At 38.9% G+C, this 16,352-nt stretch overlaps 2 protein-coding genes across 5 annotated transcripts in view; one reads left to right on the top strand and one right to left on the bottom strand.

Annotated features, from left to right (window-relative positions):
- The window catches only part of st6gal2a (ST6 beta-galactosamide alpha-2,6-sialyltranferase 2a), a 46,185-nt gene extending 34,312 nt beyond the window's left edge, over positions 1 to 11,873 (top strand). For all 3 annotated transcript variants that reach the window (XM_080902270.1, XM_080902269.1, XM_080902268.1), the window contains 2 exons: positions 2,226 to 2,400; positions 7,775 to 11,873. In XM_080902270.1, coding sequence (XP_080758396.1) covers positions 2,226 to 2,400; positions 7,775 to 8,022 — 423 coding nt within the window. In that variant the 3' untranslated portion in view covers positions 8,023 to 11,873. The remainder of the gene's footprint in view (positions 1 to 2,225; positions 2,401 to 7,774) is intronic.
- tmtops2b (teleost multiple tissue opsin 2b) overlaps positions 2,412 to 16,352 on the bottom strand; it is a 31,901-nt gene continuing 17,960 nt past the window's right edge. The window contains exons 3-5 of one of the 2 annotated variants that reach the window (XR_013974016.1): positions 11,951 to 12,184; positions 5,185 to 5,745; positions 2,412 to 4,589 (exon numbers count right to left, since the gene is read on the bottom strand). Coding sequence is in view for 1 of the 2 variants with exons in the window: in XM_080902271.1 (XP_080758397.1) it covers positions 5,530 to 5,745; positions 11,951 to 12,184 (450 nt within the window). In the remaining variant the exon portion in view is untranslated. Of the gene's footprint in view, positions 5,746 to 11,950; positions 12,185 to 16,352 lie in introns of both variants that reach the window. The other variant, XM_080902271.1, reaches the window with a different exon arrangement.

Raw genomic sequence — 16,352 nt, 5'->3', positions numbered from 1 at the left:
TAAACTGCTTGTTAATGCAAATATCTAACCAGCCAATCACATGGCAGCAGGTCAGTGCATTTATGCATGTAGACATGATCAACACGACCTACTTGAAGTTCAAACATAGTGTAAAAATGAAGAAGAAAGCTGGGGTTTTGAATATGTGGTTGTTGGTGGCAGATGGTCTGGTCTGACTATTTCAGAAATTGCTGAGCTACTGGGATTTCCGACACAACCAACAACCATCTCTAGGGTTTGCAGAGAATGGTCAGGAAAAGAGCAAATATCCAGTTTGGCAGTTCTCTGGGTGAAAATGCCTTCAAATAGAGACTGTTTATAATCAAGGTATGCAGAAGAACACACAACATGTCAAGCCTTGCCCAGATGGATTACATCTGGTTTTGTGAATGTTACAGTGAGTTCATTAGGGGTGCTAGTGGTGATATATATTTTCAGTGATATAGCAGGAAATTAACTAGGCATATAATTATTTTCTTTCTCCTTTCCCCCTTATTTTTCAACTAACCTGCAGTTCACAAGAGCATAATAAACCTGGACATTCTGTTTTTGGTGTGCCACCCCGATATTTTAGTGGCCCCCATATGGATGGCCACCCCTATGAAAAAAATCTGGAGGCTCCCCTGATAGTATACCAAAAAACAGCATGCATATATATATATATATATATATATATATATATATATATATATATATATATATATATATATATATATATATATATATATATATATATACACACACACATACATATTATAAGTGCAGTTACTAATTATTATCCAATGCATGGATGCAGTAACTTGCATTGTGTGTTATATAGTTTCTCAAAATATACATTCCCAGTAGTCGGGTCTTTATTTCAAAGCCCTTACAAAGATTTACATTAAAAGCCATTAATTCATAATATTCAGCTCTCATGAATTAGTGGAACAACTGTTATTTAATTTGGCTTTTAATGATAAACTACAAATTATGAACAATGATTTCATGCTCTCCTTTATTTCTGCGGTCAAACTGGAGATGGTACAACTGATGAAAATGGACATGCACACTCCCACGAATCCAATATGAGTACTTGGCACACCGATTACATCAGTTTTCTTATGATTTCATTTGTCCAACTGTGATGTATCCCTACAGTGCACTTGCTGTCTTCAATCACAGTATTGTTCTCTACACAGCTGTGCTGCACCGTTCGTCTAAGACACTTAACATTTTCTGGGATGTTTTGACAGCTTAAAATTTCAGTCAAACCACCTGATTGACTCCAGAGCCCTTCAATTTCCTGACCGGAAATAGTCTCTTACATAGTTTCAATGACTCTAAAGTTTTTAGCATAACAGCCACGCTACTATAAGACAGCAGCTCACTGACTTTTCTGTTGAGAGGCTGACTTGTTGGTGGGAAATTATCAGTATGCACTAGGCTTATATCTGCAAAAGGTCCTCACCTAAACCAGGATTTGTTCTGCACATGCACACACTTCCTGTCTGAGCATTTAGTGCAGCTACATCGATTTGTTCCTCCGCTATGATGTTATTTCAGGAAATTACATTTAATATGCTTTAGTTCTATTTTGTTAAATGCATACCCTGTAAGCCATACATTATTTATATCCCTGGGTAACAACACAAACCTCACATGAATAACACATAATCATCTAAACTGTGAAAGAAAGCATAAATACAATTCAAATGTATTCCAGAGCCACTCAACATGATACAGCATAAAACAGCAGTGACGGACGTTTATCTGTATGGGCGTTTTGTGTTTTTTTTGCAATGTTCGCAGTCTGAAGATACATTTGACTAAACTTCAGCATCCATTCAGAGGAGTTTTTGTCCAAACGTTAGAGACTGACAGATGTTTGCAAAGGGCTGCACTCTATCTTTAAACATCTTTTCCTTCTTATCTTTTGCTTAAGGGGGGCTTTTTTAGCCTTTGAGATAGGGTGGTGGAAAGAAGACAGGAAACACACAGCCATGAGTCGATTCAAACTCAGGCCTCTGCAATAGCCTTATGGCATTTGGGCCACCTGCTCAACCCAGTGAGCGATACTACTGTTGCTATTTTTGTATTGACTGCAGTCTTCATTGTTTTGAATAGTAGAAAATCCTCTAAATATCAGAAACATTTTTAATTATTGGAAAAAAAATCACGTTGTCTTATTCTTATCTGACTCATGATTTGAGATTAAATCTGTCTGCTGTGTTATCTCTCGTCAGTGGTACACTAGTCCGGACTACAACCTGTTCGGTCCATACATGGAGCACCGCAAGCTGCATCCTGACCAGCCCTTCTACATCCTTCACCCTAGCTATGTGTGGCAGCTCTGGGACGTGATTCAGGGCAACACAGAGGAGGACATCCAACCCAACCCCCCATCATCTGGCTTCATAGGTGAGTGCACACTCACGCATGTCTTGCATGCGTGCAGTGGTTGCACATGTGATGCACGTCTGTCCCTTCAGCTGCTTCTTTGTTCTTATCTTTGCAGATTGTTGCCCGCTCCTATAGCAGATATATATGCACACAAACACACGCACGCTTGTTTGCTGATGGTGTCACTGAATGCACAGTGACACCATCAGCAAGTGGCAGGATTATGCAAAATACCAACACACTCGAAACCAATATATTTAAACAGACAGGAATGAAGATATGCACTTCACCTTCCTGTCCTGTTGCACTGTGCATTCTTATACATGATGCTAGGAAAACGGGAAATTGGTTCGGTTTTCTTATTCTTGAAAAGCTGCACACATCCTGAACTTGCTAGGGAAAACTTTCCTGAAATTTCTTTAAGTAGTCTTCATTGAATTGTTGTCCAGGCTTCTTGAAAGATTTTCAAAGCTCTTTTTTGGATGTTGTATTTTTTTAGGCCTGCCAATTCTTGTTTTGTCCTCCACCTATCAAGTTTCCTCAAATATCTCAAGGAAACACCGCACACCATGCTGAGATATGGCTATTTTTCAGCTAAAAGCTCTTTGAGAATCACCTTAGTGGGAAACATACTATATTATGCTTGTCAAACTGGCATTTTCCAGATTCGTCTGAAAAGATTCTGCTAGAGAAAAAACCCCCACATTTTTTGAAACAGGAAAGCAACAAAGACTCCACAAGAACACGAAATCTAAGTAGCATTCACGCTAGTGAGCAGATATTTGGTGTACAAAGGGAAAAACTTGCAAAAGCATAAATAAAGCATCAGCTATAAAATATCTAAACAGCATATTAAAAAAAATAAGTCAATTCAAATTCAGCGGACTGCAGAGGGTTGCACATGAGCGCAGAGGAGAAACTGGTCACTCTTTAATCTAATTACACTTTTCTTTTAGCTTAATCCAGCAACTCTGCTGCATCACAACCCAGGAATCTGCGCTTTGGTTTGCCGTGCATCGGGCGACCCACGTTACAGCTGGTTTTCATTGTGACTGCACTTGATAATCTGTGAATCAGTCGCTGATTACACAGCTTAAATGGAAGGCAAAAGAGCTTTACACTGGAGAAACAAAACCCTGCTGAAGTGTTAGGCATGACTGCCTGTATTTAAAATGTCACAATGTTCCTTGGAGGACTCTGTTGTTTATATTTGTCATGTTACTTTAAATTAGACTGTTTTCCACTCAGCTGAGATTTTGACCTTCAGGGGAAAATGAAAAGCCGTCACCCATCTGTTGCTGTTACAGGATGTGTTTCCATTCTTTTTGGTTTTAGACATTGGCGTTTTGTCAAAAGTGATTAAGAAAAACGTATTATTTTCTGTTTTGTCCTCATTTGCACCTCTTTCATTTAGGAAATACAAGAAAAGGTTCCTTTTGCTTTTTATAATATTCACAATGTCACACCATCCTCCAACCTAATTTACGATGCATGATACGTTCCTTTTTCAGCAGCAGACATTTTTATTAAATCATTTGAATCCAGCAATAAAATACAATTAAACTGGTGACGATAATGTTATTTGTAATACCCAGCATTTCTGAACAGACTACTCTTAAAATTAATTTCATCTGAGTCACAATTACAAACACAATTTGACTTAACTAATAACACAGTGCTTTTCTTGTTTTTATTGAATACACTGAGCAGTCAGCTGCATCACAGACTGGAAAGAGTAAGCAAAGCTTTTGTTGTGGCTTATTTTTTTGCTTGCAGCCTCTTGAAGAAGCACCAACCTCAATCACACATTTTCTGAAGGTCCTGAATGGCACCGCACAAAAGTGAGGAGGAAAATGACTCATCAATATTTTCTGCAACTCTATGTCAGTGGGTTGAGGTCTGAGCACTCTGACCTCACTTATAACTCCCTTAATCTTGAGCAGGTCCTGGTCCATTATAGTTCTAGATCTACAAAAGCAGTAAAATACTGATATCTGCTTTATGTCTTGCAGTTGTCATTTAAGTAAGGCCAGCTAAATGTAATCAGTTTCCCTAAATTTGTGCATTGTGTTTCCCAGATATGCCCGTAATGTCCATCAGTCATCAGACTGGAATCCTTTTTCTGTGGCTGGCCATACTGGATAATCATTTTGAAACACTGGCCCTTTTATTCCGGAAAGAAGATGAAATCATACCTGCAAAAACTCCTGCAAAGAAACAACTTTGTAAGACCAACTAAATCATAACCAAAGAAAGCACAGCACAAACACAAAAACGAACACAATTCAAATAAACGCCTTCATGCAGAACAAAACTGAAGTACACGCATGATAAAGGTTCTGGGGGCTTAACCTTTCGAATTCTTCAACATTTAAAGCCAAAGCAGCAGGAGGGAAAGAGGAAAAGCAGAGTTAAATGATGCTTTAAATGATCCTTGCTGATCAAATCACAAGTCTGCGCAGTGACCTCCCCATTTACAGTGACACAGCGACTGAAAAGCAGCAAGGAACAGACGCTGTTTTACTGGGTTTTTTTTTAACTCTTTGTTTAAAATGTAAATTTAAAAAAAGATCCTGTAGTTCAAAAAATAAATTTGGCCTTTTTAAACTGTAGGATGAAAACTAAGAATATGTAATATACTGAAATATATATAATATATACTGAAATGAATGTAATGCATACACATCAGTTCGGAAACAGACTAAAACCTTGAACCCACCACAGTGACGGTGCCCTTTATTAAAAAATACATATTTTTAATAGACGCAAAAACGTAGAAATAAGTTTGAATGAAGTTCTTACCTTTTTTTTTTTGCATGTACTGAACAGGAGAAGGTGCGTGGTGGATGATAAAACTGATTGATACCAACATGTCTGGTTGCATCACACATGGGTGTACATGTATGTGTGCATTTGCATACTTTACATGCATTTCTGTGGTCGTTTAGCACTTTTGTGTTATGTATAGTAAAAGAAAAAAAGGTTTAAAAGGGCACATTTATGGTCTACAAATACAAGTTTACACATAACACGAAAAAGCACATCTACTTTCTGAAAGCTCTTGTCCACAGTCCACCGGAGTTCACATTCTGGGTTATTCGTGCTTCATTGTGATGGCGGTGATTCCTGTCTGATTAATGCTCATGTTCAGGGGGTGACCTCTGGAGGGTTTGTGTGCTTGGTGTCTGCGGTGCTGTAGCACTGGTTGAGAGCTTCGGTGGAGATCTGGGCGGTGCAGGCCACCGTGTTGCTGTAGACGCGCCGGTTAAGGTGGATTACCGTAGTCTTGGACGGCATCGAGGTGTCGCCTTTCTCCGATGACCAGCGATCGCAGTGAAACAGAATCAGGAAACACCTGTAAAACTGAGAGGGAGAGGAAAATAGTGGAATCACTGCACACTCACAAGCAGGTGAAGGTGTTTTACAAACAGTAAACTGAACTGAAGCATTTCTCACATATAGTAAAGAAAAAATTATTTGCATAGGGAAATGGTGCTGTCTGGATAAGTATGCAGGGTAGTGTATACAAAAGTTCACTTGGTGGCTGTAAATTTATTGGCCACAGTATTCTGTCAGGGGTGAAATCAAACATCGGACTTTTTTCTGCTTTGCACTCTGGGTCAGTTTCAGGTTAAAGAGCATTCAGCGTTTGCTCTCAGTCTGTTAGATATCTGTGTTCTCCATTGTTTTAAGGTCTTGAACAGTTCAAGACTGGAGTGCATATGCAAATGAAAATGGCCTAATGGTGTGTTCAGACTCACCAAAACTGTTGGTTTGCTTTTTGGAAACCGCAAATATTTTTTAGCCAACACCAGAAGCAAAACTGCAAATAGAAGAAGGCACTTTTAGCTGCTCTCTTATTTCCCAAAGAATCTCCATGGCGACTGGATCTGCATATTTTGATTTGGCAAAGATTTTATATCCTTTCATACTCTTCCTGACAACAACCGCCTTATTTATCCAGGCTGGGGACTGACAGCAGGAGTACACTAGTTGTAACCCCCTTTGGACTTTTTCTAAAACACTATACCAGAGAGCCACTAGAAGGAGAACTTCAGTATGATTGAGAACTCATTTATGATGTTGCCAAATTTTCTCCAAGCATTCTCCTTCTTTTTTTGCTGCACAAATATGCCTTTACATAAACTCTATGTGTAATCTAACTGTAAATAATTCCTTTAATGTTCCCAAATTGAAAACGAAGTGATGCTTGGGAAAAGAAAAGGATCTGTTGTCGTGGTAAAGCAGGTTACCTCCAGCACTTGGCGCTTCATTTCTTTGGAGGTCTATAGCACAGAACTTGTTAGGGTCTTATGACATCCTTAGGATCTTGTGGAAGTGACTCATCCATCCAAATTACAAATCTGTCATCAGTAACTCGTGTTTTTCAGCTTTGCCTTCATATTAGTGGAATACAGTTGTTAGGGGGAATATAGAATTCTAATAATGCCACAGACCACGGAGTCAAACTTAGCCCTCAGTCATGGTGGCAGCTCATCTGTTGGTACCTTACTGTTGGAGGTCTTGCTGCAGCTCTCCCCACTTCAGGTTTTGCACAATGGGGGAGTGGAGAGGTCTCAGAACATATCATCAGCCATACCAACAAATATAATTACTGTGGAAGGGATAATTATTCTCTCTGACTGAAGAGTCCTTGTTAAAATATATGTGTGAGGTCACTGTTTTTTGTTTTAGTTGCATTTCACAGAAAAATCCAGAACTTGCTGAAGCAGGCAAAGTCGAAGTCTTCATATATTATTCACAGTGTTATAGTTTTCTCCTCCCCTCTTTCAGCACAGTTGAGCTTCACATTTAGTCTCTTTGCACATTTTCAGATCTAATAGAAATTTGTCAAGTTTGTGCTAAATTCCTTTTCCGAAGACGTATCGAATGCCCGAAAGGCTCGCACACCTTTGATAATCAGATGTTTCCCACCAGGCCGTGTATTTATTATCGGCCCACGCTGATAGCGACCTTTACGAAAACTGAAAGGATTTACCTTATCTCCCGGCTTTAAGAGTTCCCGTTTTGTGAATGTCACGACGGGTTTGTAACGTCTCTACTTTGATCCCCGGAGCAGATAAAATAAAATGGATGTCATTAACTTCTCTTTGGCCATAAGTTTAGATTTTGGTTTTACCAGATTGCTTCCAGGTGTGAATGTGTGTTTTGACAGTGGTCCTGGGGGACTATTGCCTTGAAAAAAAAGAGAGAATAAAAGACAGGAACAGAAGGTTTTAGCGTTGTATTTTATAAGTATATGTGTTGTTTTTATGTTCTAATAATTTTGTAATGTTTGGACCTCAAATGTTTGGCTAAAAAGTTGAACTCTAATTTAGTTGGCAAGTGTTGTGTGAAAATATTTATTTTCTCCTGTATGCTGACATTGCAGGTATCCTCCTGATGATGGCGCTGTGCGAGCAGGTGCACGTGTACGAGTACATTCCCTCCATGAGGCAGACGGACCTGTGCCACTACCACGAGACCTACTATGACGCTGCGTGCACACTGGGTGCCTACCATCCTCTCCTCTATGAGAAAAGCCTGATCCAGCGAATCAACATGGGCCCCGTGAGTGACCTCGAGAGGAAAGGACGCGTCACTCTTCCAGGCTTCAGCACCGTGAACTGTGACATCTGATATATGAAGCCTGGCCTCATGAGCCCGGACGTCACACACACACTTCTGGCCTTTTCAGGCTGACCATGGGAGAGGTGCAATAATGCCCCTATGGACAAGGAGGTTGAAGCTTGCAAGTTTCAAATAAAACCCGTGAAGAGCATAAGCCATAGCCCTCCAGGGACGGATAAACATAGAGGTTTCTGAAAGACCTTGTCTTTATTACGATGGTATACTTGACCAGAGGCTGGAAATTAGAGTCTCCAGGGTGGAGCTGAAAAAAATAAAATATAATATCAAATTTCTCTCTGCTTTAGCTGAGCCACGTTAGCTGTGGAGCTGACTAGGGTAGCAACTGATCTTGTTTTAGGTAGGCAAGTGAGTTTTTAATAACTGGGTGTGTTTCCAGTGATGTAAAATCTGTGTTTCTCAGTACTATGGATGGTTTTCCACTTTAAGGAACTGTCACTCTTTATAACGGCGAATTGTATAATTATTTTTTATATATATATATATATATATATATATATACTGGTCCAAAGGGTTGTGAATAAACAAATCATCCATGTTGAATGTCATAGGTACACAAACTCGACACAAAAGTACATGCAGAAGAATGCAAACTAAAAGAAAGATGAGAGGAGCTGTCAAAGCTATCACGTTACTGTACATATTCCTGCAAAATCATCATAATGAGGGGTTGATTTCATACTACTGAGCTTATTACTGAATTATTGTTCTGTGCACGCTGACTGATAACCACCAGTTTGTCACGTTTTGTTTGGGGGGGGGGCATTTGTGTACTTAAATCAGAGTAAACGGGGCCAAAACAGAACAAACAGGTACTCAGAACAGCCGTGACCCTGTGCCTAGCAGTCAGCTGAACACTTTCCTCGGGTTGCCTTGTGACTGTTCAGACACATGCAGTACACACTCTAGCAGGACTGCAGTACCAATCAGTTCGATGTGTGGAGCAGTAGACTTTCCGAAGTGATGAACATCAGGGGATCCTCCGCTCTGCCTCAGCAATCACCAGCCCCTGTTTGTGACGGTCAGTTCACTCTCTATTGAATGTAATTTTAACACTGCGTGTTGTGGCCAAACCCTTGCTGGAGCTCATCTCTGTGGGGTTATTTCTTTATTGCGTAACAGCATGAAGTGCATTCCCTACAACTATAAATGTCTCATATTTTCTGAATCCTCTGGTATTAGTCTGTGCCTACCCGCAGCTCAGAGTAGAGACAATTATGAAAAAGGAATTTGGACCTGTACTAACCTCGGATTTACTTTGTCTCCAAGGTAGGGGGGATTTTATGTTTACAGAGTGCCGTGTCTTCAGCGAGCTCGAGGTATTCGGTCTGTGGGAATGAGAGCATCTTTTTTTCTTTGTAACAGATTGATCTTGTGCCATTCGTTGTGGTTTGTTGAAAGATATGAAAACACAATAGAAATGTTGCTTTAAATAGAATGATGTCGCTCTTCAGTAGAAACACTAGAGCATAGTATCATTTAGATAATAGCTGGTGTTAACAGGAGCTGGATAATATCTGGAATTTGTCAGTATTTACCAAAGGACATAAGCTTTTTTTAACCCCCTCCTGAAAAAAACATTTACAACTTAGACAGCTAAAGACATGAACATGGATCCTTATTTTAACCATGTTTAAGACCAGTTACTACCACTGGTGTTTTTTTTTAAAATTAAAGTATTTATGTACTGTAAATTTTGATATTATGCATTTATGTTTACCAGATTTAATAATCAGATGGCAATTCAGTAAATTACATGGATGACAAACGTACTGCTTCACATAAAGGGAAATCAAAAAATCAAGAATTTGCTCATTCTCACAAGAGCTTTTTCTTGCACTCGTGTAGCTGACTCAGTTGAAGTTTTATAAAAATATTTTGAAGTTTTGCTGTGGACACATTTCTTTTCCAAACCCCCATAAGTACTTGCTTTTTGTCCAGACAAGTCATTTGACTTTTCAATTAATTAAATTAGTAGCTGTAGCAGGTGTATGACAAATATTTGGATCATTTTGCAAAAATGTTATGTATTTTATTTTTTTCAAATCTCCCACTTTAATTTTGAGTTGATGCACAATATCCCCCTAATTTCTAGTTAACAATGTAACATAAAATCTTACGCCCACATACCTAACAACTACACGTGATTACTATATGGAGGATGTGATCTTTCTCTTAGAGCTCCGAAGCTGACAGAGTTGGTGAATATCAACCGAGCACAAATAAATGAGGCGCCAGTGATTGTTCTGTAGAAACAAGCAACATTTCTTTGTGCGATGCTACGAGTGTGTTCATCTGTGCCTGCTAGAAATCGAGTCTTAGTTGCTCCGCCCAGGTCGCCGTTTACACTCCGGAAGCACCGTTCACTGTTATCTTTGTGTTAGCATGTTTGCCTTTGCAGGTGCTTGTTGGGGTTTGATTCCGTGTTTGCAGCAGTGGATATCGGTCTCTAGCCTGGCCACAGTTTGCCCTTCACCATCACATCCATGTCCCTTTGTGCAATAATTTGGGAAATCTGCCCACACCTCTACACTCTGCCGTTTTTGTTCCCACACATGAGCACACGTGAAAAGGCATTTTTGTCGTTTTTGTTGGGTTTTTCCCCCTATTTGCTCAAAAAAATGAAGAACGTTTGTAATGTGATTAACAACTTGTTGTTTTATTTGTAATGTTATTACTGAATTAGCTCAGTAATGCCAAACATTACAGCAATAGTGACAAATGTAATGCGATTGCAGTAACGCATAACTTTGTACTCTGCAGTACACCCAATCTTGACTGTAACAGAGATTTTAATGTATAGAGGAGGTAGTTTAGATGCTTAATAAAGGACTTATGATTCATTTTAAACAATGCAGGTTTTTTCGCTCTGCTGTACGTCTTATAATTGCGATAAACGATAAAATGTGCTTGTGATTGTAGCACACTGAAGGTGTGAAAGCCCTGAACGTATTGTACGTGTGCATTGTAGTAACAGGTTACTTTCCAATGCACAGAGCATGCAATTCAGGAGCAGGGCTAGGTCTTAAACTGTCTGTGCTGTACTGTGATGCAAGTAGGCACCATTGTCTTTAATGTTGTGAAAGGCATTCGTGCTTGCAAGGTTTTCTTTTACTGAAGTGATGTTTTGCAGATTTTATTGCATGCTTGTGGATCACATTCATCTGCAGTGCGGCTATCAGCCGCTCCATGGAAGTGCTTGATCAGGTGCAATGCCTTCTGGCTACTTCATCTTTGCATCTTTAATATTGTGCCAAATCCCATCTTTAATTGTGTTCCAGTTTGGGTGGGTTATTCATGGGATGAGGACTCAGAGTAACAGTAGGACTTCTTAGGTGCTTCTTTCTGCAAAAGTCGAGCTTAACTGAATTTTGTATTCTTTTTAAGATGGGACATTGTAGTCAAACTTGACATTAACGTTCTTTGGTTGTGAAGTAGTGAGTTGAAAAATATGTTTGAAGACATGCGTGTAACATTTACCACTTCGAGCCTCTTTCTGTCTGCTCTTTACTCTCGAGGCCTATTTTTCATGTCGAGTTTTTAACAAGTGTTGTGGGGATTTCTGTACCACACTGCCTCTGAAGAATTGTTTAACATTTGTTCTTTCTATAACTACCTTTTTGCAGTATTCTTTAGATGAGGAAGAGGAAAGGAGTGAGTAATGAGAGTGATTGTTCTGTTTCCCTTTTAAGAGCCTTAGGGCATTGTTCTTGATTTTTTTTTTATTTCTCTTTGGTCAGTGAAATCTCTTGATATTACACTTGAATTGATATTTAAATCAAGCAGTTCTATGATTTCAGCTGTTGTTTGTCTTTTTCTACTGTGTAAATAAAGCTGTTGTACATGTTCAAATCTGTTTTTCAGAATTATAACTCTTGATTTTAGGTAAGACACGCACATGCACATAATAGCGACTTACCTGTTTGTTCATAAGTATATAGATGAGGGGGTTGATGACGGTACTGCTCTTGGCGAGCAGTGAGGGAACTACACTGGCCACGGGGCTAATGATGTTGGGTGGGCCAAATGTTGCCATCATTGCCACGACACCATAAGGCATCCAGCACAGCAGGTAGCAGGCTGCAGTGGTCAGCACCATGAACAGAATGTGGTACTCTCTCCTCCGGGCTGCAGTCTTTCGGATCTTACCCACCTGCGAATAACGGAACAGGAGAGAGAGGAAAAAAAATATTTCTGGAAAATTTTGATTTGAATTTCCTGAAGTGTGTCTTATATCTAAGAAACGTTAAAATTACTTCTTTTTCACTGCTCTCATGTAGTAATCACAAACAAAATGCAGCAGTAGCTCACCTGGCTCATGAGTCATCACAAATCTTACACTGAAAAAAAGTGACTGGCCATCTCTTGGGTTTATGTAAACATCTTGCGTGTATTTAACACAATTGCCTCATGCTCGGTATACCGAAAAAAGTAAATTGGGTGGTTGTTACATTAATAAAGTCTACCTTGTAATTTGAACACAAAAATTTCATGTTTCTATCTTGAACGTAATTAAATCGTGGATCTGTATGAAATTCAACAACTTAATTTGTTCTTGTTGAGATGACATGATACAATCTAGTAAGAGTGGTTAGTTGCTGGACTCATGAAATTCACAAGATCGCAGGAGATTTCAAACTGCAGGAAAATCACTGGAGTTATAAGAGGCAGACAACTACACACACACCCACGTGTATGCTTTTGCTATTTATTGTGGTTTAACCTGTCATGGACAAAAACATACAAAAAATTCTGCATCAAGCCTTAGAAATCATAGCTTTCCTAGTTTTGTTAGCCTTGGATTGGTGGCATGGTGATTAGTGCTGTTACCTCACAGCAAGAAGGTCCTGGGTTCAAATCCACAATCTGGGTATTCTCCCTCCCACAGTTAAAAGTCATGCAGTCATTAGAGTTTAGTTAGGTTAATTGGTGATTCTAAATTACCTGTGAATGTGAGTGCAAATGGTTGTTTGTCTCTATGTGATAGACTGGTGAATTATCCTGACATATTTTTAGATATATTGGCAAGTATTTGAAAATGTCTCTTTTATAATTATAGTTTTCTGGGTGCAACCATTTAATTTTCAATCCCATGAGAGCCCACTGATTAAAATTAATAGCAAGGGTGAGTACTCATATACCTCTTTTCCACCAACACAATGTCAGTACTGGTGTGGACCTAGTTCCTCCTTATTGAGTGGTGAGAACCATGCAAACTTTGACAGGTTTGACAACTGAGGATTATTTAGCTGTCTGCCAGTCGTTTTTTAGTGGAAATGCACAGAAGTCTAGATTGGGCACTGGCACAAGCACTGTGTAAGTGAAAAAGCCATATATCTCCTTATCACTCCAACGCTGCTGGTCGATTGTTAAAGGTGTAATGAAACATATTCTAATTTGAATTCGTGATTATGTGACTAGATTTATATGTGCTGAAATGTAGCTTCTCTTTGCAGGAAGTTAGCTAGAGCAAAGGGAGTGATGCACATGGTGTTTTTTTAACACTTGTGACTTGGACACATATTTCAGTAAGTAGTTCATTTATTATTTCTGTCTAGTTTTGAGTGTATTTTATAGTGTTTGGCAGTTTTCTGATGTTTTTATTTTTGTCTAATTTAACAAAGCTAATTTGAAGGTGCTATCCTTGGTAAGCTAGCCTGTTAACTGTTACTGAAAAAGTAGAGCACTCACAAGTTTTTATTAGTATCATTAACATTCTATTACAGTGTACATATAGTAATATGTGTTTTTTTTTTTCTGTATTCAGTTTTATTTTTGTGGTAATTCTTCATTAATAAACATTGTAAAGTTTCAAAGTAATCAAGGACTTATAGTTTTATTGAAATATCAAAGTGTTAGCTAGCTTTCTACCTCTGCCAGAAACCTGCTGTGAGGATTGCATACCAAACAGTTAACACAGTGAGGAAATTGTGTACTACTGAGCAGCAACTTTAGAAGAAACTATAGTTGGTATTGCCAAACTGCTTGGCCACCCCACTGTACACCATATGATGACTACTAGTTAGGAACATTTAGTATATGTTTGTGATTTTTTTCCTCTTATATAGAGAAACAGCTCTGGGGTCTGTCTAGTTTTACTGATCCAATGTTAACATCTGTCTTCTGGATGCGATTAGGAAATTATATCAACAAGGAGCTAGAGTGTCTTGTGCTTCCGCCTGATGCCCACCTGCTTTCCCCTCAGTATGTTTCAGCTTTTAACTGATTCCTTTGTCCAATATGTGTCATTTTAGCCTTGTGTTTTTTGCATGAAATCTTTAATATGCACAACAACACAAAAAAACAACATAGACTTTTCAACATCTTGAAACTTTGGCAGGACATAAGGACAATAAAAGCCTGGAGGAGTAAGTTTCATGACAGTACCCGACCTCCTTTTTTGATAACACTATTGATGAGTATTGATGTTTTTCCATAAAAAAAATCACATTTTAATTCATCTGACTACAGCTTCACTAAATGGGCTTTGTTTTTTGTTTGTTTGTTTTTTTCTTTGCATGGCAAAGCTTTCATTTGTGTTGAACTATGTTCAGTGACGATAGATTTCTGAAGTCTTCGTGAGCCTTCAAAAGAATTTAGAGATTCCAATTCCATTATCAATATCACTTATGGATTAGATTCCTTGTCAATTCTCAGTGAGTTCTCATTGGCTCCACTTTAAAACATTACTTTTGTGCAAATGAACTGCATGCTCTGTAGTCAAATATTTGTGCATGTTGGAGGTTTTTCAACATGCACTGATCACATCTTTGTTGTGATCAGTGTTGGGTCATTACTCCAAAAAAGTAATTTGTTACACATGTTACACAGAATATTTTTCATAAAGTAATGATGTATGTTTTACTTTTTAATGCAGTTAGTTACTGCTAGGAGAAAGTAATATGCTATAGTTAATAGTTATACTACTCATTGCATTACTTTTGTCTGTAAAATGACCTGAAAAAGAGTGTCTCATAATTACCATTTAACAATATAATCCTGAGATGGAGGCTGCAGCCTAACTGCTCCTCAGTTTGTTACCTGTTGAAGTTCACAGTCTGGTCACTGGACTGACACAGCTCACACAACTTTAATGTCACTCTGTGCTATTGGCTAGCTTAGCGTGCTGTCTGTGCTTGCCTGTCTTCAATGCGGTTTCCACTTTACCTTTGCGCTTTCATGCTTTGTTCAATAAAATATAAATAAAATGTCCATATCCACACTGCAGACTGCGGCACTGTTTCTACTCTGGCATACAAACTGAAATCAGCTGATCATACTACTGCTAGGGAGGAGAGTATGTCCAGTCATCAAACCTCACTCCAAGAGGAGCATTGGAGATTTGTCTCGAACACATAAACACTGGCTAACTGTGTTTTCTGAACTTGGGGAACTCATTTGATCAAGTCTCGTGGGAGTGCTCTGTGAGTATGGGGTATCAGACAATGCTGTGGGCCATCCAATCCCTGTTCATCTGTACTCTGAGCTTGGCTTGCACAGGTGGTTAGAAGTCAAAATTGCTGTCTGTGGGTGTTTGACTTTTTCATAGATTTTATCTGTATTTATGTACAGAATTTCCAGGTGCAGTCAAGGGACTTGGGGTGTCAGGTTGGTTTCAGGATCTCGTCTCTGCTTTTTGCAAATGATGTAGTTCTATTAGCTTTACTGAGTGGGGACCTACAGCTTGCGCTGGGCTACTTTGCAGTGTGAAGTGGCTGGAATGAGATCACTATTGATTTACCTGTAAGTCTACATCCCTACCTTCACCTATTACCACAAGCTGTAAGACAGAAACAAGTTTACATCTCTTAGCTTAGATGGATAGACAGAGGGGAGGTCTGGGCATCTCTTCTTAGACTGCTGTTCTCTTTACACAAACTCAGATAAGTGGCAGAAAATTAATGGATGGATATGTTACATGTCACAACTTTTTATGAGTATGTATTGTAAAACTAGATAATTTTATTTTTAAACCGTATGCATGGAGATCCCAGTGCATCACCTTATCAGCACCAACACAGAGTTGCCTGGTTTAGTTCAGCAATAAAGCATCAGCCAAACTGTATAAAGTTAGATGCACTCTTTGATTTAATGCAACCTGAACTTATTAGGCTGGAAACTGGTGTCCTGACAAAGGAAGGTCAGTGTGTAAAATGTTATGAACTTAACAGCTTATTTAAAGTTAAACAAAAGTAATGAAACTGAAATAAAACCAGTTTATCTCATATGATCCAAACATAGATAATTATACTTGGAGGGGATTTGAAAAAAAGCTGCTTATTGATACCAGGGGGTCAGTCTGAGTTCCTGAAGTGCTTTAA

This window comes from Rhamphochromis sp. 'chilingali' (genome assembly GCF_963969265.1).
Source record: "Rhamphochromis sp. 'chilingali' genome assembly, chromosome: 14".
Lineage (NCBI taxonomy): Eukaryota > Metazoa > Chordata > Actinopteri > Cichliformes > Cichlidae > Rhamphochromis > Rhamphochromis sp. 'chilingali'.
Note: the sequence above shows the minus strand (reverse complement) of the source record. Positions and strands in the feature narration are given on the sequence as shown.